Genomic DNA, 21,485 nt, shown 5'->3' with positions numbered 1-21,485 from the left:
GAAGATGCTCTCGTTTCTTCGTACGCGTGACCTGTTCAAATGTGTTCAGCCAGCCCCAAACACCGAGAAGGACGAGGACAAGCTGTCGCGAGCAGTAGGATGGATTTTCCTGGCTTGCGAAGATCATGATGCTGCAGAAGACGTACGCTGAATCCGGCCAGGGTCTGCACCTGCAGGCGGTCATGACACTTTCACACACGTATCGTTCGGAGTGCGATTCGAACGACGAATACATCGGACGGATGATGGAAGCATGGCGACGATGCACCGAAGAGGGAATCACTTTCGAAGACAACATAGTGGCACTATTTATGGTGGGTAATTTGGGAAATGAATATGAATCTTTTCGTCAAAGTTTAATTGGCAGTGGGCAGGAAATCACAGTGGGTGTTGGTACGGCGTACCTTTCTATAGATGGTCGAGAAATAACCTTAAGTGATGTTTTGTATGTGCCCGCGTTAAAAGCTAATTTAATGTCGCTTGATTCGATCTCGCGATCGCATCGCATTGAATTAGAAAATGGTATTTGCAGGATTTTTTAGCAAACCGGATGGAACGCTTATTATTGAGGCGAAGGCATCGGGTGGAACATACAAGGTTGATGCCAGCAATGTAAAATGTGTACTTGCAGTGAACGAGGAATCGAATGAATGGCATCGCAGAATGGGACATTTGAGTTACGGTGGGCTCAAAAAGATCCAGAAAGCTGATGGGACGTTTAATTTCTCCGATACGCGTGAGTCTATCAACAACTGTGAAAGTTGTGCCGAAGGTAAACAGACAAGAAATGTATTTTCTAAGAACCAGAACACCACGATCAAGTCGAAGCAAATTCTTGAATTGGTACATGCTGATCTATGCGGGCCTATGAGTACATCTTTGGGTGGAGCGAAGTACTTCGCAGTTTTTGTAGATTATTTTTCTAAAAAAGTTTTCGTTTCGTTTTTAGCAGAAAAATCAGCGTTGGTCCCAGCATTTAACAACTTTATAACAAAGATGGAAAACCAGACTGGTATGAAGGTAAAGCGCCTGCGTTCGGACAACGGAAGGGAATTTGTAAATTCTAAGATGGACCAAATATGTAAACAGAACGGCATCGTACATGAAACAACAGTTCCCTATACTCCCCAACAAAATGGAGTTTCCGAAAGAATGAATAGGACGCTTATCGAACGAGCCTGATGCATGTTACAAGATTCAAAGGTCGACAGAAATTTTTGGGCCGAAGCGGTAAACCATGCGGCATATCTGATTAACCGTTCTGTTAATCGATCCTTCAGTGATCGTAGCCCAGAAGAAGTATGGACAGGCACAAAGCCAGTTTTGTCCACGTTGCGTACTTTTGGAGAGCCTGCAATGGTGTTCATCCCTAACGTAAACAGTTTGAAATGGGATCCAAAAGCTGAAAAGATGACGTTTGTCGGTTACATGGAAACGGAGAAAAACCTGAGATTTTACCATCAGAAAAACAAGAAAATTTGTATTAGTAGAGATGCAAAGTTTTTCAAGAAACAGTTCATTGCAGATGTACCCTATGAAGAGGTTACTACTTCAGTTGGGGTTTCGAATACATCAGAGAAAGAAGAGTCAGAAACAGAGAACGAGATATCTTATGATGAAGGGTCTCAATTCGAAGATGCAATAACGACTCCAAACAAAGAGCCACGACGGTCGTAACGTACGCCGCGTCCAATTGTACGGGAAGATTTTGTGACTTACTTTACAAGAGATTGCGATTCAGAGGATCCAGTGGACCTAGAGCAAGCAAATGATGCGCATGACGCTATGTCCTGGAGTAACGCTATGAAGGAAGAATTGGATTCTTTCATCAAGAATGACACCTGGTCATTAGTTGAACTCCCTGAGGGACGTAAGGCTGTTAAAACCAAATGGGTTTTCAAGCGCAAGCGTGCTGACGATGGCTCAGTAATAAGACACAAAGCTAGGCTTGTAGCCAAAGGTTGCAGTCAGCAACAAGGCATTGATTACAAAGAGACTTTTCTCCAGTTGTACGATATGAGTCCATACGTTTACTAATTGCCTTAGCAGCCCAACAAGGCATGGGTATTGATCAAATGGATGCTATTTCAGCCTACCTTCAAGGTCCAATTGATGAAGAAATCTATGTTCTACAACAAGAGGGTTTCGACGACAAATCGGGAAAAGTCTTACTTACTTACTTATCCGGCGCTACAACCGCTTTGCGGTCTTGGCCTGCCTCAGGAGTGTCCGAAACCGCTCACGGTCTCGCGCCTTCGTCTGCCGGTCCGTTATCCCGGCCTTAATGGCGGACGCCTCCACGCCATCTTGCCACCTCAATTTGGGCCTACCACGCCTCCTCTGTCCTTGTGGACGGCCTAAAAAGACTTTACGGGGTGGGTCGTCCGTTTCCATGCGTACAACATGGCCAGCCCACCGGAGCCTGGCGAGCTTAATACGCTGTACGACAGTGAGGTCACCGTACATCTCGTATAGATCGTCATTATATCGGCTCCTCCATTGTCCTTCCACACATACGGGGCCAAGTATCCTTCTGAGCATCTTCCTCTCGAACGCGGCTAAGAGGGCTTCGTCAGATTTGGACAGTGTCCATGTCTCAGAGGCGTATGTGAGTACTGGTACTATATAGGTACTATATAGTCCCAGCTTCGTCCGTCGCGACAGGTTCTTTGAGGTGAACTGCTTTTCCAGGCTGTAGAATGACCGGTTGGCAGCCAGCATCCTTGCGCGCAACTCAACTTCCATACTGTTGTCGTTGCTGACCTTTGACCCAAGATAGGTGAATTCTGGGACGACTTCAAAAGTGCGTTCACCTATCTGTACATCACGCCTACGTAGATTCGGATTATTTATTGGTAGGTCCGCTGATGTTGCCACCATCAGTTTGGTCTTTGCCTCGTTTATCTGCAATCCGAGGCTCTCTGCCGCCTGCTCGATCCCTTGGTAGGCTTCTGCTACATAGGAGAGCCGCAGACCAATGATGTCTATATCATCAGCGTATGCCAGGATCTGGGTTGACTTATAGAAGATGGTTCCCGTAGTCTCCACCCTCGAGTCGCGGATGGCCCTCTCTAGCGCCAAGTTGAATAGGAGACAGGCAAGCCCGTCCCCCTGGCGCAGACCCTTGGTGGTAGGAAAAGGTCCTGAGAGTTTTCCATCTACCCTCACCTGGCATGTGACGTTGGTCATAGTCATTCTAACTAGCCTTATCAGTTTGGCCGGGATTCCAAATGAGCTCATGGCGTCGTACAGTTTTACCCTGGCTATGCTATCGTATGCGGCTTTGAAGTATATGAAGAGATGGTATGTGTCGTTTCTGTATTCAGCCATCTTCTCCAAGATCTGCCGCATGGTGAAGATCTGATCAGTGGTTGATTTTCCGTTTCGGAATCCTCTTTGATAGTTTCCTGCTATCTCTTCGTCGTGCGGGACAAGGCGATCCTGAAGGATCAGGGAGAATATTTTATAGGCGGTATTCAACACCGTAATACCGTTGTTGCAGTCCAACCTGTCTCCCTTCTTGGATACGGGGTAGATGATGCCGAGATTCCAATCACAAGGCATCGATTCGCTATCCCACACCTCAGTAACTATTTGATGAATCTCGTTTTCTAGTTGTGCATCTCCATTCTTGACCAGTTCAGCTACAATTCGGTCGGTTCCGGGTGCCTTGTTTTTTTTTCAGCCGACGGATAGTCTTTCGTGTTTCTTCTATGCTAGGTGGCAGTAGCATGACACTATCTGCTAGAGCTGTTCGTTTAACTGGTCGTTGAGTAATTCATCAAAGTACTGAGCCCACCGCGAGAGGACCTCTGGCTGGTTACTAACCAGATCTCCATCCTTGTTGCGACAGCAGGTTACCTTAGGTTAGGGTACCTTACAACGTTGTTTCGGTGACCTGCTATCGCTTGGTAAAACTTTCGTGTCGGTCCGTACGCCTCTCTGGTTTGCTCGAGTTCCCGCATGTTTTGCTCTTCCAAAGCATGCTTCTTGGAGCGGTGAACTCGTTTCTCTTCGCGTCTGAGCCTTGAATATTCCTCTGCGCATGCCCGCGTTCTATGCCGTTGCTGCATTGCTCGGTATGCAGTATTCTTACGTTCGGTCACTTGTCTGCATTCATCGTCGAACCAGCCAGATTTGGTGTTGCCACGACGTGGTGGGAGTATATTTCTTGCACAGTTTATTATTTTTGTTTTTAGAGCGTTCCACCTCTCGGTCGTAGTTTCATATCTGTTTTCTGGTAGTAGAGACTCGTCTAAAGAGGCTTTGAATTCCTGTTGGACAGTAATGTCCCTTAGAGAGTCCGTGTTGAGGTCCGTGATACAACGTATCACTAAGCCAACCAAGTAGTGATCGGAATCGATATTGGCTCCTTGATAAGTTCTGACGTTTAACAGGCTCGACTGTCGTCGGCGGCTTATTAACACGTGGTCGATCTGGTTGAAAGATTCGCCATCCGGGTGCGCCCACGTCACTTTGTGGATGTCCCTCCGCGCAAATTTGGTACTTCCTACAACCAGATTGTTCGCTGCGGCGAACTGGACCAATCTACTACCATTATCGTTACTGTGCTCATGCAGACTGTGACAGCCAGTGTTTTGGCGGTACATTGGCTCCCTACCGACTTTTGCGTTGAAGTCCCCCAGGATGATTTTGAGGTCATGCCTGGGGCACGCATCTATAGTTCTAGCGAGGCGGCCGTAAAAAAGGTCCTTCTCCTCTCCCTCTTTCTCTTCGGTAGGGGCGTGAACGTTTATGAGGCTTATATTAAAGAATTTGCCTCGCATGCGCAGGGTGCATAGCCTATCGTTTATAGCCTTGCAATGTATGATTACGGATTTCTGCCGGGGACCTACGGCGAAACCCGTTCCGAGCACGTGGTGGCGGTCGTGGCAGCTGTAGTAAATGTCGTAGCATTGCTTACCACGCCTGTTGTGCACACCGTTCCCTAGCCACCGAATCTCTTGTAGAGCTACGAGGTCCATGCTCAGTGTGGCTAGGGCGTCATCAAGTTGTTTCAAGGCTCCGGCTTTGCTAAGAGTGCGTACATTATATGAGCCCAATTTTATCGTTGTCCGGGGGCATTGCGTTGGGTCGGTATCGTTAAGTCCGTTTCGTATCCTCCTGATGCTTTCTGTAGTCAGTTGTTACGTGAGACTGGGTGATTGGCCCTGCGCACACGTGGCCGTTTTATTTAGCGTCGGGTTGCCCCCCCGACGTACAGGCACCCAGTTTCCCGGGATACCCACCCCCCTCCTGGTTCGCCATATGCCACCATCCGCCCAAGGGGTTGGATCTAGCCCGTGTACCCAAGCTAGGATATATGGAGGCACATGTTACCACTCTGCACGACGAGGACGTGTCGGAATAGGAGTTGGATGGGAGAGCCTATGTTATCCCTCGGAGGGCTTCGGATCCCATCCCATTACAGAGCGGGAAAAGTCTACAGGGTGAATAAGGCGATGTATGGTTTAAAGCAAAGCGGAAGATGCTGGAACACTTGCCTGGATAACGCCCTACAGCAGTGAAGAGAATCCTGCGTTATGTAAGAGGAACGATCAACTATGGAATTACTTATCGGCGCGGTTCTGAAGAAACAGTAAATGGTTTCGTTGATGCAGACTGAGCAAACGATCAGGATGAGCGTCGATCATTCTCCGGATACGTGTTCAAGTTGGCCGAGGGTGCTGTCGCCTGGTCATGCAGGCGGCAACAGTGTGTAGCTGTATCCAGTTCAGAAGCAGAGTATGTAGCAATTGCACATGCTGCAAAGGAAGCTGTTTGGCTTTTTCGCTTCATCTGACAATTCAAAGAACTTGATACTGTCTTACTGCGTTGTGATAACCAAAGTGCATTGGTTATGACGGGAAGAGAAGCTTTCAGTCCGAGAGCAAAGCACATCGACGTTAGTTATCATTTCGTGCGCGATCTGGTCCGAAATGGATTACTTACTATGGAGTATGTACCGACTACTAGCAACCTAGCTGATTGTTTAACGAAGGGAGTGTGCGGATCCCAAATGCTTTGTTCTACCGACGGTTTTGGAATGCATGCAATTTAGTAGTTGTGACTATAAGCCGAGTTGGGGTGTTGGAAAAGTTCCGCCTTATTGTCACAGCTTGAAAAATCTCTTCACCTTGGCAGAGCAGGCTGTCACAGCGATCTGAACTTTTGACAGCCGGAAACTACACGCGGTGCAAGCGGCACCAGATACACTCTCTCGCAATTTGGACTTTCTACCGAACGGACGTACAGTGAAGAAATAAAGAACTATTAATTGTTACACTTTAAATCAAAGGCCTCAGTTAATTTAATATCAACAGTATTAACAGAAATAGCTAAATCGCTAGCCAATAAAAATTAAATTGATGTAAATAAATTAACTCATATAATAGATTTAAATAGTTGTAGATCATTTAATAAAAACTGAAATAAAGAGTGCGGTGATTTTTTACTAATTTATTTTTCAAATTTATTTTCCATTGATCTACGCAAAACCGTATCGCATTTTCACACACATACATAAGTTCTAAAGTTTTAAATAGGAAATAAATTAGAAAAATAATAAGACGGTTAAGCAGGTACCATTAATTTATATCAACTAACTTAAATTAACTTAAATAATATAGATAATTATTAACAAATTGGCATGTAGTGCACTCGATGTGTGCATTCTCGGGCCGCAGCAGAAGATGGTAGGGAGTTCAAGGCTATTTTCATATACTGCTATAAGTTTACGGTCTAGGCAAAATTGGTCATTGAACTAGACATATCGCAGAAGCTTTCATTCATCTCACAATGAATGCTCAGGTACCATGCGTGATTGTACATCCACGCAAACAATGAGACCCCAAATTTTGAGTGATTGAGGCCGAGGGGTATGAGGAAGCTTGAGGAAGCAAGGAGAAACGCGCTGCGATGAGAGTTCGCATTCTGTTTTACACGCGCGCTTCACTAACACCAATACAAATACCGTGCTTTGACGACCCGTCTGTGAATGTGTGTGTGTCTTCTTTCAGCGAGCTCAACTTGGAGCTCCTCGTCACATCGTGTTGTCTCGCTTACACTACAGCATCGAACCATCGCTCCGTATGTCCCCCCCTCCTACGCGTACAAAACCATCAGTACAGCGCGACGCTTTGCCGGAGATGGTTGTGCGCGTTTCGTTCTAAGTCCCGCGCGCAGTGTTTGTGCGTTGATGCGCATTTCGTTGAAAGTCTCGTGCGCCGGTGTGTTTTAGTGAAGTGTGCAGTGAATAAACAGTGTGCACAGACGCACATGCAGTGCGTGGATCGACAGGTAAGAATTTGCTGAGCAGAGTCAACGCAGATTGTCGACAAGTTTCCCGCAGCCTGGCTCGACCCGGTATGACGTCATTCGTGAGTATGAAGGATTCTAAATGTGTACTTTAGTGTGTACTTTATGTTTCAATAAAGTGTTTAATGTTATAAAAAATGAACGTGTTTGTGTTTAGTTTTAGAATAAGTGCATGAAAGAAAACGAGAAACGAAAGAAACAACTATCTTTACATGTGTTCGTAGTAGAGTTGGGAATTTCGTTAAAAAAAAGGAACGGAACGGAACTAGTTCATTTCTCAAAAAGAACGGAACGTGAACCTGGGGTGCAAAAGAACCTACCTAGAGCTTAGAAGCCAAACTGTCATCCGGGGGGGGGGATTTTGTTACTTGTTACAGGGGGAAAGGTTACTTGTTACAGGATATGAAAAGGCGTTTCTTCAATCTGAAATCATATCTGACACCAAATCTAGATGGGTTCAACCTATGCCCAGTAAGCTGTGTTAATATAAAGCATGCATTTATTATCTAGAATTTTTTACACTTTTTAGATGGGACGATCATTTTCGGTCAAAGCCTTCCTGTACCACTAATAGGCTTGGCTATCAGTAACTTATTAAATGCCCATAGCAGGATAATCATCCCGGCATATGGGGGCACGGTCCATTCGAGGCTTTTACCCATGCCGATGTTATTGAGTGGTACGAATTGACGATTGTATCACTAAATTGACTAATTATTTGCATTTCACTTACTATTTAAAACAAATAGTTTTTTTTTCACACAAATCGTTTACAAGATCACGGTTCAAACGGTTGTCGAATGGAACAGAATGCTTCGAATCGAATGGCCAAATATTGGAATCATGCCGAGTGCCAAGATCAAGTGGATAAATACATTTTATTTTTCGTTGTTCATACTCGCATATTATAATACATCTTTTCCAACCCGTTCTACCTTATGAGTACAGATTTAAATTTTATTATAGTTATTTGTCTAGTTAAAACAAGCTAAATTATAACAAAAAGTATAATAGATGTTACAAATTGCACCATAATACCAAATGCAACACCATTTTTGGTTTCGCTTACCGCGATTTTTATAAACGATACGCGACGAAGTGCGATGAATATTCCTGTGAGCATGGGAGAGTGCACAGGCAACACATACTGTGTGGGAGAAAGAGCGAACAGTTATCTTGCATGCAGCAAGCAACTGCCAGACAAAGCCAGTTTTTTCAAAGAACGGAACTCACGAACGATAGCACCTTGCTAACAACATTGAAGCGACAAAGACCGGAACGGAACGGAGTGAACGGAGAGAACGAATTGAACGGAACGGAATGAACGGAAAGAACGGAATGAACAAAAAGAACGAAATGAACGAAATGAACGAAATGAACGGAACGGAACGGAATGAACGAAATGAACGGAATGAACGGAACGGAATGGAATGAACGGAAAGAACGGAATGAACGGAACGGAACGATTTTGTATAAAGGATCGGAACGGAACGGCCTACATAAAGAACGGAACTTTTTTACTAGGTTCGGACCGGAACGGCCAATACTAGTTCGTAGCATGGCTCGAAAGAACACAAACACATTGAGAACTGCAGAGCGCACCGTGCGTTACGGGTGGGGAGGGGGAGGGCTCGCGCGAGGGTGTAACTCATTCGTCGAAGGGGCACTGTATTTCGACAGCGTAACTCAAATCACTCAAAAAATACACTCATTTTGCCGGACGGGATGTTACGACAGTGCAGAACTCTTTCACTCTACTATGGTGCAGAACTCACATCCAATGGACATTCTGCTATTTTATATGCAATGCACATATTGTGCAAAGCACAGCACACATTAATGATTTGAGTAGCTTTCTCCGGAGTATAATGTATACTGCCTAGCTCCCAATAGACATCGAAATCGGTTCTTTAGGACACCAAACGTACGTTCAATAATCTCACGACCTTTTGCATGGTTTGTATTAAACGTTGCTTCCGGTGAATCTGGAACAGCGTTACGTTTTGGTGTCACCAACCAGGGTTTTGCTGGATATGCTGAGTCACCTATAAGAAGATAAAAATTAAGTTTTGTTTACACTATTGTGGTAATGGGAATTATTGTTGTTGGTTCGGTACGGGTTCGCGTCATAGGCCTGGTGGCAGCGCTGAGTTAGCACTTCGCGATTGGCGCGGTAAACTAATCGAACTTGACCTTACGAACAATTGAAATCAATGTGATGCGTCAGGTAAAAAGCGGACTTCCAGTTATGCTAAACCGTGGGAATGACGTTATGCCACCTAGCATACGTTTAACCTTTCGGATTGGGGTTTTGCTGACCGGCCAGCTGATACACGGTGCGTTTGTTGGAGACAGTAAAGCCTTACCTTGGGTAGGGGGACAATACTGCTCATAAATGAGTTGAAGGGACAAGATGTACGATCCTATGTCCGATCAGAACTGACCTTCTGTCCGTTCTGATAGCTTTATTTATACTCCCATCTTAAGAAAGCTAGCGCACATTTGTTCACCAGATGTTTACGCTCGTAACTTTCTCTTTCGCAACTTGATGCGCTTTGACAAACGCATGTTTGTCAAGAGGGTCGCCTTCCTGGTGGGCTTTTACAATTTAAAATGTTTTGCTTAAGGTCTAATGCGTTTCTTATGCTAATTGTTCTTCCTTATTTATGACCTACTTTGGAGGTCTTCCTTGTTTATTTCCAGCTTGGGTGGTGCGACCACCATGGTAAAACACGGAACCGCGTGTGCAGTAAAACACGGAACGCATGTGCAGTGTTTTACCCGGCTGTTAGCATTCATGCTTTAAGCGGGTATGCGATAGCATGGATGCTACACTATACGGCGGGTTAATAACGACCTAATACTCTGTAGCTAGGCTGCCCAACTTCGTTTTTTTGTGCAAAAAAATTGTCAAGGCCGGTAACGTCCCAAACATGCGCATCGTGATTTGCCCCGCTGCATTTTGCGTTTACATACCGTATGCGCCTCAAATGATCGCATACCTAAAAATATATTAAACATGAATGGTGTCAGAAAGTGTATGCAATTTGTAATGTTAGCATGTTTGTAATTCATTTTAGTGGTTATCTTACCATTAACGCATTTAAGCTGTAGAAGCCCTTTCTGTTGTAGTGTTGATCCCTATCATGGGTTGGTGCAATTATTTTTATGTGCGTACCATCCACACACATCACTACTCCGGGAATACCACTTCTGGATAAGAAGTATCTACGCGCCTCCTGCTGCTCCTGATTACTCATTTCTACACTTATCCTTTTATGGCACAAAGTGTCTTCTAATATTTTTAAAGTTTTTGCAAAAACCACTGAAAATGTAGGTTGGGCAATTGCCACGTTGAAGCTCTGTCCTGCACCATGTTGATAGCTTCCTTCGGCTAAGAACCGCAACGTTGCCGCAAACATTTCCCTATGATTCAAGCCTTTTCCTTTTATTGTAGGAAATTTGGGAGCAATCTCAGCAAGAATGTCCTTAAACATCTCCTTAGAAATGCGGAAATCTTTCGTAAAACTAGAATGAAAAGAAAAGAGTAAGGGTTATTTTATCCCATTCCAATAAACTTATAGTACTTACGCATGGTTCGGAAGTTCCAAGGGATCGGCCATGCTGCGTAGGAATCGTCGCTGTGCGACAAGATTTTCCACTCTTTCGCTATCACTGCTATCACTATCACTAACGTAATACGTCGAAATCATGATTATGCGTCTAAATAATGTATTTTAATCAATCCAAATTTGTGACCAAAACTACGCGAACACCAGTGTTTACTCTAAATAATGTATTTTAATCAATCCAAATTTGTGACCAAAACTACGCGAACACCAGTGTTTACTTTACAACGGTATGTTTTTTTTTCATCAGCATGCTTTGATATGTTAAAATAAAATGGATGAAACTTTTGTCGACTCCAACGAGCAACCATAATGCGAATTTGCTTTCCGTTTGAATTGTGACTTTCCGCTTGTGAAAATCCCGTTTGAGTTTCATAATAAGGCTTAATGACGTCGTCAAAAAAACTGACAACATTGGTCAAACCTTGAAGGATCGTCTCCATACGCCGCTGCCAAATAGCTGGTATGTTCGCAGCACCATGCACCGCTCTCTTGGGACGAGTCAAACCATGTGTCGATGTGTTTAGCGTCAAAATATGCCGGAACTCTTCGTCGATTGGAAGGTACGTGTAAGCATCCGTTACGTCGAGGTGGCAAAACAGGGCAGCTCCTTTCATTTTGTTGAAGATGTCTTCGATTTTTGGTATTGGGTGTTCGGCGATAATCATTTTGGGATTTACAGTCGGTTTGTAGTTCCCGGTTATCCGAATACCTCCGTTCTCCGTTCCTAATCGCACATTTACTGGATCGCAATGGATGTTCTTTTTTGGATCGCACTTTTGTTAGGATCCCACTTCTGACACCAATAATGTTGCGTATTGAATTCACTTTATTGCAAAACATGTAAAAATGGAGAGAATGATAAAGAGTGGAATTTCACGAGCCAACGACGCTGATTCATCTAGAGCTCTTTTAGTTGATGCCAGGTCGGGGTGCATCCGGACGGCATCCAGGTTGCGTCACGTCAGGAGCGATGACAATCATCACCGTTCGTACATAGGGTGTTCCATATACAACACTTTAAATGGAATCTTGCTTCAGCTACAAATCATGTGTGTTAGTTGTAAGTGGAACAGAGCGGAAAGGGAGAGCCGCCAAGTTTGATCCGACATAACATCAATGTAGATATAGTGTTTAAGTTTTGTTTTGTGTTTATTTCCTCATCCAAAAGTACTCAAATATTAATTAAGCTCGACTTCAATTATATCCATTTCATCTCCATTCGTATCGTATGATTCCACAGTTTTATTACAACGGGTTTTATTTTCTAAATCTCCAAAACCCTCTCTCGCCCCTACATTTATACCCGCGAGGACTTTACCTCGACTTCCGTCTCGGATGCCGCTACTTTTTTGGCAAGACTAAAACCACAATCCGTGGATACTGCGGGAGAGTCTTCGTCGTCGATTGACGCTTCACGATACGGTCCGTCTGCGTTGTCCCCGGTTACTCGACCGTCTTCGTCATCGTCCTCCACGCTTCTACTTCGCGACCGGTTTGCTTCCCCGAGAAAACGAAGGTTCTGTCTTCTCTCCCTAAACCGTACCTGTTGAAGCGCAGCGCGACAGCAGCTCATGGTGACGCTGGTGGAGTTGAGTGAAGTTCGGCTCGACGCTCTTCCCGTTGGCGTACTAATGCTGCTCGCCGGTTGGTGTAGTTTGTGTTTGTGGCTGTTTGTGAGTTCAAAATATTGCAATGTAGTAGATGACAAATATCGTTTGCAGCAATAAACTTTGCACGTTCATTACTTACACAGTTCATTTTTATGTGTGTTGCTCCGGGAGGCAGATTGCTGGAAATTTACGAATCATGCAACCAGCCAGCATTACAGTTTGCTGCTTCTGTAACTACACTTCCTACATTTGGGCAGAACCTGTCGAAGCGTTCGCGTTTGGCGAACGCTTCAATTTCTCGAAGGAAAATTTCCATTTTAAATCACGAGCTGTGTTCCAATAAACTAAAATATTCACTCAAATTGATCTCCACCAAATATTGCAAAACGTAAACAATCCATCAATATATATACAAGTGGAAAATCATCTGTCAAAATCGAAGCCCATGGGGCCGCGGATCGCCAAAAGCGCTATAACTACACCTCAATATCAAGGGGGATTAAAAATATCACGTGGTGGATAAGGGCCTTTGGGGGGTCACCATAGTTGAGGGACTTTACGTCATTTTAAAACCGTTAAACATTGGTTTCCGCACACAAAGCTTAGCGAAAAGTACAGATTTCTTTGTTATTATGTGCATTTTTGTGTGTGTGTGTGATTTTATCGAAAAAATGAAATACATTAACAAAATATTTGATGACTTGTTTATGCACGAAATTTAAAATCATGTGAGTAATTGTCCATGCGGCTCGTAGATAATGAGGAATTCATGTTAAAATTGAAAAAAATAATGATATCTTAGTTTTTATAACCAAAAATGTCGAAAACATAATGAATTATAGAATAAATTCACGAAATAACACAAAATAACACACTTTAATCTATGTTTTAATGTTAAATAAGAACTCGCAAAGTCCAAAATATATTTTTAAAGAATATTTAATCGAAAAAATGGGGTAGATAAATTATATGAACCAATTTAATAAATGTAAACAAAGTTTGAATCCTGGGGACCTTACGTCAAGTGACGAATTGTCAAAATGCACTAGAGTCCACCACCTGATATTTTTAAATCCACCTTGCCTCATTATACATTCCACCAAGGTTATTAGACTCTATACAGGTTACGACAAAAGCCCGTTTTGGCCGATTTCCAATAAAAAAAATGAATGAAAATTTTGACAGACAAATTGGAATGGTTTGTTTACAATTGGACTGGTTTGTTTACAATTAGTCTGGATTGCAATCATGCAATGGTGTAGTGTTTGGTGTTAAATATTGTAAGTTTTAATTTATTTAATTATTTTTTAATTTTATAATTACTAACTATGTGATAAATTAACAGTTGTGACAAGGGAGAAATCGCGTAAGTGAGAATCCAAGACATGAGCTCATCGCGTGTTGGCCAACATTGGAACCTGGCAGGCACGGAAACATGGAGACATGTCCTTCCATTTGGCAACAGGTGCTCTCGGGACATGGCTTTTTCTGGGAGTACTTATGTATCAAGGGTTTCACGTCGTCCCCGGACTGCCAGTTGTGTGTCGGTGTACCAGAGGATGCAGAACATGTGATGTTCGAGTGTCCCCGTTTTGCTGGTGTCCGACAGAAGCTGCTAGGCGAGGGTGGCCCAGATCTGGTTCGGCCAGATACCCTTCAGCAGCATATGTTGCGAGACCAAGCCTCCTGGAGTCGTATCTGCCAGGCCGCTCGACAAATAACTGTGGAATTGCAGTGTTCCTGGGATGCGGAAAGGGCCAATTGAGCAGCCGAGGACATGGCTCAGCGCGAGGCCGAGCTGGAGGAAATTACGGCACATAGAGCGGAGGTGGTTGCCGCTCGTAACAATCGGCGTAATTCGAGACGTAGAGAGCAGCGCAGTGCAGCGTGCGCGGGAAAGAGAGGAACGCCGGGGCGGACGGTCTCCTTCCCCTCCACCGTCACCATCTACCGCTTCCCGACGTGAGGTGAATCGGGTAAGAATGCGTCTGTACTGACAGCGACACCGGTCAACGAAAATGCTGGGGCGATTGTTCGACGAAAAGGTACGGCCCGAATACTGCATCGGAGGAAGACGATGACGGCCAAGTAATTGAGGGAAGCTCAGACCGACCGTCTGTTGAGGAGCCCCGCAATGAGCGATAGAGGCCGACGTGGCCTCCCGTTAGTGTGTCGTTTGTATTGCGAGGAAAACGTTAAGGAAGGCTGACATCTGGCAGAAAGGGAGATGTCCGCTAGAATGAGTAGCAAACGAAGTTTGAACGAACGAACAGTTGGAAAAATAAATGAACTTAATAAAAATATTATTAAATGGTGAGAGGTGCTGCAAAGCAGGGGAAAGAGAGGCTCATTATGAGCAAACAACAATACCTTTCCAAGATCCTCATCAATGATTCCGACCCGCAAGTGGAGCGGTTGTGCTAGATCGGAATCGGAAACTGTTGGATCCCAGTTACCACAGGGATAATGGAAACCATAGCAACACATAGAAAAACATAGCAACCATGCGGTATAAAAGGAGCCGATAGCTCATCACCGATTTACTCTTAAGTTGACTTCCAAATACAAAACATAAACTAGAACCTGTGTGCAATAGTTCGAGTAGTTCGGACATATCAATTCGGACATATCAGAAACAAATCCGACCCGAGGAAGTAAGGACTTCGAGTTGACTCGAATGATTAGTAGTTGTTAGAAAGCATAAACGACTCCGACCCGTTGGTGCAGCGGGTTTGGGTAAGATCAAAGTAGGTTCAATATCCGATCCGTACTCGCTGTACCAATGGGTCGGAATCGCTTATGCTTTCTCGTATCTAACGAAATCGTTGCACCTACTACATCTATTTGTACGTTTCAGATTGACCCTTACGACTCCGGGATGCTTCGGATTGCTCCGACCCGGTGAGTTCCAGTTTCCCCGCCTTTCACTAGTGTGTGTATGGAAGAACGTGCGTGAGTTGTTGGATCGCTGACCAAGGAGTAGGAGAAGGAGGTAAAAATGAGTTAATGTTTAACGAGCCCGTTGTAACAATAATGATTAGAAAATAAACCTCAAATATATTTGTGTTTTTCGGAAGCATTATTAAATACGATTTCTCTCTATAAGGTTGACTAAGTGTAATTTTCATAACTTTCGTCACAAAAATTTACGCAAACACAAAATATTATATATATAAACACTATGTACAAAACATGTTGATACTCTTACTGTACGGGCCGCACACCAGCCACACCGTGCACCCCTACCGAGAGCACCTACTTGATCAACCTTTGAACACACTCTCTTGTCTGCCGTGCAATGCACTCGCCTCACACAAATGTGGGGATTTGTCACCTATGATGATGTGGTACCCACCACAAATGTTTCAAACATCATTTTCGCTCTGATATTGTAATTGACTCGAGCATAAATTAAATAAACCCCCGCCGTTGTTTTACACTAGCAGCTGCCGGGATGACATTAATCGCTCGTCTTTTCGCTCTAGCACTTAAATTAAGCTACACCCGAGGTGGCATGAATCCTCGACCCCCACTGGAACAAGACTGCAGCCGGGACAGCACGAACATTAAAGGAACGTTTCCTTTGAACCGGAACTAGAACAGGAGCAGCATAGACGATCTCCCCGAACCCGACGATTGTGGCGAATCAGAATGGAGCCTTGCCGCATTGAACAGGCCAACAAAGAAGTCGTATTCTATTAACGATGGAACGTGGTAGGATGAAGAAAACTTGAATCGTTGGTTTCAGCTGCTGCAATCTTATTAATGTTTTTTTATTATAAAACAATCACCTGACCGGCGTCGATTTTGACAGACAAATTGTAAACAAGATTTACAAAATGGTGACCCTCTCAATCGCTCTGTCGTAACCTGTATAGTCTTTTTTTTTTTTGACTATTATGATTATTATTTATTTTTTTCATTGTTTACTATTTTTAATTACAATATAGTGGAGCTCTGATTGATATTAGACCTTTTGTGCCTTTTACACAATATACTGGATAAATTTAACAGTTTACACGTCATGATATAGATCATGTTTCAGCCATCGCGTTAGAGTGGAGTTCTTCTGCAGGGAAACGTTTTTTTTTGAAAAAAAACCCTGGTCACATTGAGCACTTATAGTCTAAGAAAAAATGATAACGAAAGAGAATCTAGTCTCAACCTTATCTACACTAATCTTTCCTCTATTACATAAATTTATAATCTAGTCTATTTACTTTAATATAACCTATTTACAAATCGCCACGGGCTGGACGTACAATTTGTTTTATACTTTTCTAATAGTAGATCAGCATATTGTATTATTTTTATCATATTTGTTCTTTGATGAATGTCACTAGTACTATGCCAAAGTGGTAAATTAAGGATTCGTTTAAGAAATTTGTTTTGGAGCACTTGGATTTTCTTTAAGTACGTAGAGGCACTTTTTCCCAAACTGGGTATGCATATAATAATATAGGTCGTAGGATTTGTTTATAAAGCAAAAGCTTATTTTTTAAGTTTAGTTTTGAATTCCTGTTAGTAAAGCTATATAGAGATAATGAGGTTTTTGTTGCAGAGAGTATTCTATTTTCAATATGTTTTTTGAATGTTAACCTTTTGTCGAATGTAACCCTCAAATATTTAATGTCATTTTTCCATTCCACTTCATTATTATTAATGTTTAATTTTCTATCTTGCAATTTTCTTCTACTTGTGCAACGCGAGAAAAAAATAGCTTCCGTTTTAGATTGATTTACTTTCAGCTTCCATGTTTTGCAGTATCTTGCATACTCATTTAGTCCTTTGTTTAGGCTTTTTATAATTGTTCTTGGACATTTGGCAGAGTAACTAATCGCAAAGTCATCGGCAAAACAGTATTGTTTGACATTTCTCATTTTTGGAATATCGCATGTGTGAATATTAAACAGAATCGGTGACAGTACGCTTCCTTGAGGAAGACCTGCTAATGGGTAGAACGGTGTGGAGGTAAAATTATTTATGTGAACCGAGCCTGTTTGCGTTTTGAGAAATGAAGTGATAAGTCGAATCATATTTGGAGGAAAATTGAAGGATACAAGTTCGAATAACAATCCTTCATGCCCAACCGTATCAAAAGCCTTTTCTAGGTCTAGTAATGCTAATCCTGTTGACTTCTTATTGTCTCTTTGTGATTTTATAGTGTTTGTTAATCTGTGTAATTGGTGAGTTAACATTCTGTTAAAGATTTTTAATCTGAAGACAGCATACGGCTTACCTAAAGATGAGAGAACTTTCCTAAACACCTGCAAATATCGCCCAGAAATAACTAACGTGAAGGATGGAAGGAGTTTTGGTACAGAGGAGTTGAGGAAAGCATGACCACTCACCTACGGTAAGAATTTTAATTTTGTTTACGCCTATTGAAGCTCTAGCAAACCTAAATGTTTTTTGTTAATTTGTATTATCAATGTTTAATTTTAGCTTTACGAAAGTTCATGGTTCCGAACTGTCATTGAACATTTTTGTAGATGGGCTGCCATTACACAAAAGCAGTAGTGTGCAGTTTTGGCCCATTCTGGCGAATATTCATGAAATGCCCCACATTTCCCCTTTTATTGTCGGAATATTCCATGGAACGTCGAAGCCAGACAGTTTAAATGACTATCTAACGCAGTTAGTTGAAGAACTAAATGATTTAATGAATCGAGGCATTATATTAAACAACAAAAAGTATGACATAATAGTGAGAGCTATTATAGCCGATTCGCCAGCAAGGTCATTCATCAATGGTGAGTGTTTTATATGCATGTTTTTTACATAATTATTTTAGACTAATAATGCTCTATATTTTAGGTGTAGCATAGTTCAATTCAAAATTTGCATGCTTGAAATGCACATGTGAAGGAGAGTGTAGTGATCGTTGCGACATCTATGCGTCAGGCACGGGAACCACTCCACTCACTTAGCATAGTTCCAAACCGTATCAACCAGGAGCTAGGATCGAGCTAGGTGATAAGATCGGATGCGCCGATCTGATTACGAGAGAGGATCGGATGCGCCGAAGATAGGATCGGGTCGCCGATCTAATGAAGAGAGGAGATCGGATGCGCCGATCTAGCGAGACGATAGGATCGAGTGCGTCGATCGAGTTAGGGACGGACCACTTCTCACACGCACCTGAACCAAAGCACACGTGCCAATAAACGTATCACAAAAGTATACAGAATATATAACAAGTGGTGACCCCAACGTGATACAAGTGAAACACAAAAAGTTTTTTCAGCTCGGTGCTTATTTGCTCTCGTTTGCCTCGTTTTCTTGCCCGCGAGTGATTATCGTGCACGCCAGTGTGAGTTGTGCCGCGAGTGATACTCGATTCCGCTAGTGATCCGTTCCGTCGTTATTCTGCCAATCGCGATTCGTGTGCTGAAACAGCCAGCGTCTCCCCACTTCCGTCGAGATACAGCTTCGTCGAGACCATCACGGTGACGTCGGACTAGACGCTGGCACCCTGCGCAGCCATCGCGAATCTGCACCAGACGGACGGACCACGCGGTCCGGCCATCGCGATAAGCCGTCGGAGAAGACGCACCCACGCGGTTCGGCCATCGCGATTCCACGTCGAACAAGACGCAACCCAGTGGTGTAATTTCACTTCGGACGAAACGTGCCACGCGGTGCAGCCACTGTGTACAACGAACGTGACGTACCACAAGGTGCACCTACGGAAAAAAATCGGCGGACGAGAAGCAACAGGGTGGTGCTATCATTACATATATACGTCGTGTGAGACGCAACAACTCGGAGCGCCAATTCCGAATCCACATCCGACGTACGTACCACGCCGCGTCACTGTGAACAAGCGCCTGGTGAGACGCAACCACACGGTGTGGCCAGGTTCCACGTCGGACGAGACGTGCCGCGCAGAGCGGCCACTGTGAACAGCCGCCTGACGAGACGTAACCATCGCAGTTCCACGCGGTGCGGCCATCGGAACAACCGTCAGACGAGACGCAACACGGCGGTTCGGCCATCGCGGTTCCACGTCGGACGAGACGTGCCACGCGGTGCGGCCATCGCGATTCAACGTGGGACGAGACGCAACACGGCGTTTCGGCCATCGCGGTTCCACGTCGGACGAGACGTGCCACGCGGTGGGGCCATCGCGATTCAACGTCGGACGAGACGCGAACATCCATCGTACATGGCCAACGCAGGAGTATTCCGGATCGAATACAGCTAAGCATTTTAATTTTTTTTTAATCATTATCATTCTTTTCAATCATTATTATTATTCATATATGTATATATATATATTATAATTATTATATGATCGTTGATTGCGTGTGTCCGGAAATATTATATCTCAGTTAGGATAGTCTTTTTTTCCTCTATCATTATTATTACTAGTATTATTCTTAATATTCATTCATTTATTTTACATCATTATTGCGTTTTTTTTTCAATTTACATTTCTTGGTTTTCGACCAATTAAATATTTTCCAAAAGAGAAAAATTTAAACACGATTACTCTGTTAAAAGTCACGTGAAAAGGATTTAGTTTTTACTATGAATGAACAGAGTGGTAAAGTTTCGGTTACCGTGAGTGGGGAACCTTCCAAAGTGCCAAAAACGCAACCATGCTCGCCGTCACGCAGCGAACCTCAAACAGAGATCGAAAAAAATTCTATGAAGCTTCCTGAATTCTGGGAGGATGCACCGGACGATTGGTTTGACCAAGCTGAGGCAGAATTTGAAATTTCAAAAATCATTCGCGAAAGAACAAAATATTCGTACTTGTTGGGCGCTTTACCGAAACAGATACTGGTAAAAGTGATTGACGTGTTGAAAAAACCCGATGTGGACAACCCTTACACCTCACTCAAACATCATATTTTGAATAGAGTTACTCAAAGTGAAGAGGCAAGATTAACAAAATTGCTCTATCACGTGGAGATTGGTGACAGGACCCCTTCGGACTTGTTCCGCCATATGGTGCAGTTAGCAGGAGATTCGAGTATGGTAGGTTCGGCCCTCATTCAGAAACTATGGAAATCGAGGTTGCCCAAAGCAATAGAAACGGCACTAATAGCAGTTGACACAAAGGAACAAGAAGAACAGCTGCGGATCGCAGACAGACTGTGGGAGTGCGCTCAATTAAGGGCGGAAATCCGCGAGCCTCTGAATTAAGGGCGGAAATCCGCGAGCTTCGCGAGGCAATTAAAAAAATGACTTTTCAAGAGCGAGGAAGAAGCCCATCGCGCTCTCAAAGTGGTCGTGCTAGGCAACGTTCCAAGTCTGCTCGGTCAATCTCACAGTCGCGCATGTGCTGGTACCATTTTCGGTTTGGAAAAGACGCCGAAAAATGTGTTGCACCATGCACCTTCAGCAAAAATAACAAAAAAAAACTAACGAACTCGCGTGAACTAGCGGATGTCCCGCGAGCTCACATTAGCTTCTCGCCCCGTCTTTTTATCGAGGACGAAATGTCCAAATTAACATTTTTGGTCGATACAGGAGCTGATGTGTCTGTAATTCCGCACACCATGATAGGAAAGGCAACGCGTAAAACAGAGGCAATGCTCACCGCAGCCAACGGCAGTGCCATTGCAACGTATGGTACGATGCTGCTAAGAGTTAGCCTCGAATTACGACGTGTTTTTAGCCATATATTTATGGTGGCTGCAGTCAATCGACCTATATTGGGAGCAGATTTTCTTTTTAGTAATGATATCGCAGTAGACTTGAAGCGACGCAAGTTAGTAGATTCGTCTACTCACATTACTGCTCAAGGGAGAATTGCTCAGGTTGACACGCCTACACCTAAACATTTTTCACATGAACCTTCCGCATTCACGAAGGTGTTAGAAGAGTTTCCAAATCTACTGGAGCCTCCGAATTTCAATGAGCCAGTGCGTCATTCGGTCCAACACCACATCGAGACCAAAGGGACTCTTCACTT

General features: G+C 43.6%; 1 protein-coding gene across 2 annotated transcripts in view; it reads right to left on the bottom strand.

Moving 5' to 3' along the window:
* The window catches only part of LOC120905753 (breast carcinoma-amplified sequence 3 homolog), a 165,624-nt gene that overhangs the window by 29,836 nt on the left and 114,303 nt on the right, over nucleotides 1-21,485 (bottom strand). The window contains exon 7 of one of the 2 annotated variants that reach the window (XM_040316829.1): nucleotides 9,139-9,362. The exons of the other annotated variant lie outside the window; for it this stretch is intronic. Coding sequence (XP_040172763.1) covers nucleotides 9,154-9,362 — 209 coding nt within the window. The 3' untranslated portion in view covers nucleotides 9,139-9,153. Of the gene's footprint in view, nucleotides 1-9,138; nucleotides 9,363-21,485 lie in introns of those variants that run through there. 2 annotated transcript variants of the gene reach the window in all.

This window comes from Anopheles arabiensis, chromosome X, assembly GCF_016920715.1.
Source record: "Anopheles arabiensis isolate DONGOLA chromosome X, AaraD3, whole genome shotgun sequence".
NCBI classification, from domain to species: Eukaryota; Metazoa; Arthropoda; class Insecta; order Diptera; family Culicidae; genus Anopheles; species Anopheles arabiensis.
This window is presented reverse-complemented; position numbering and strand designations above follow the sequence as displayed.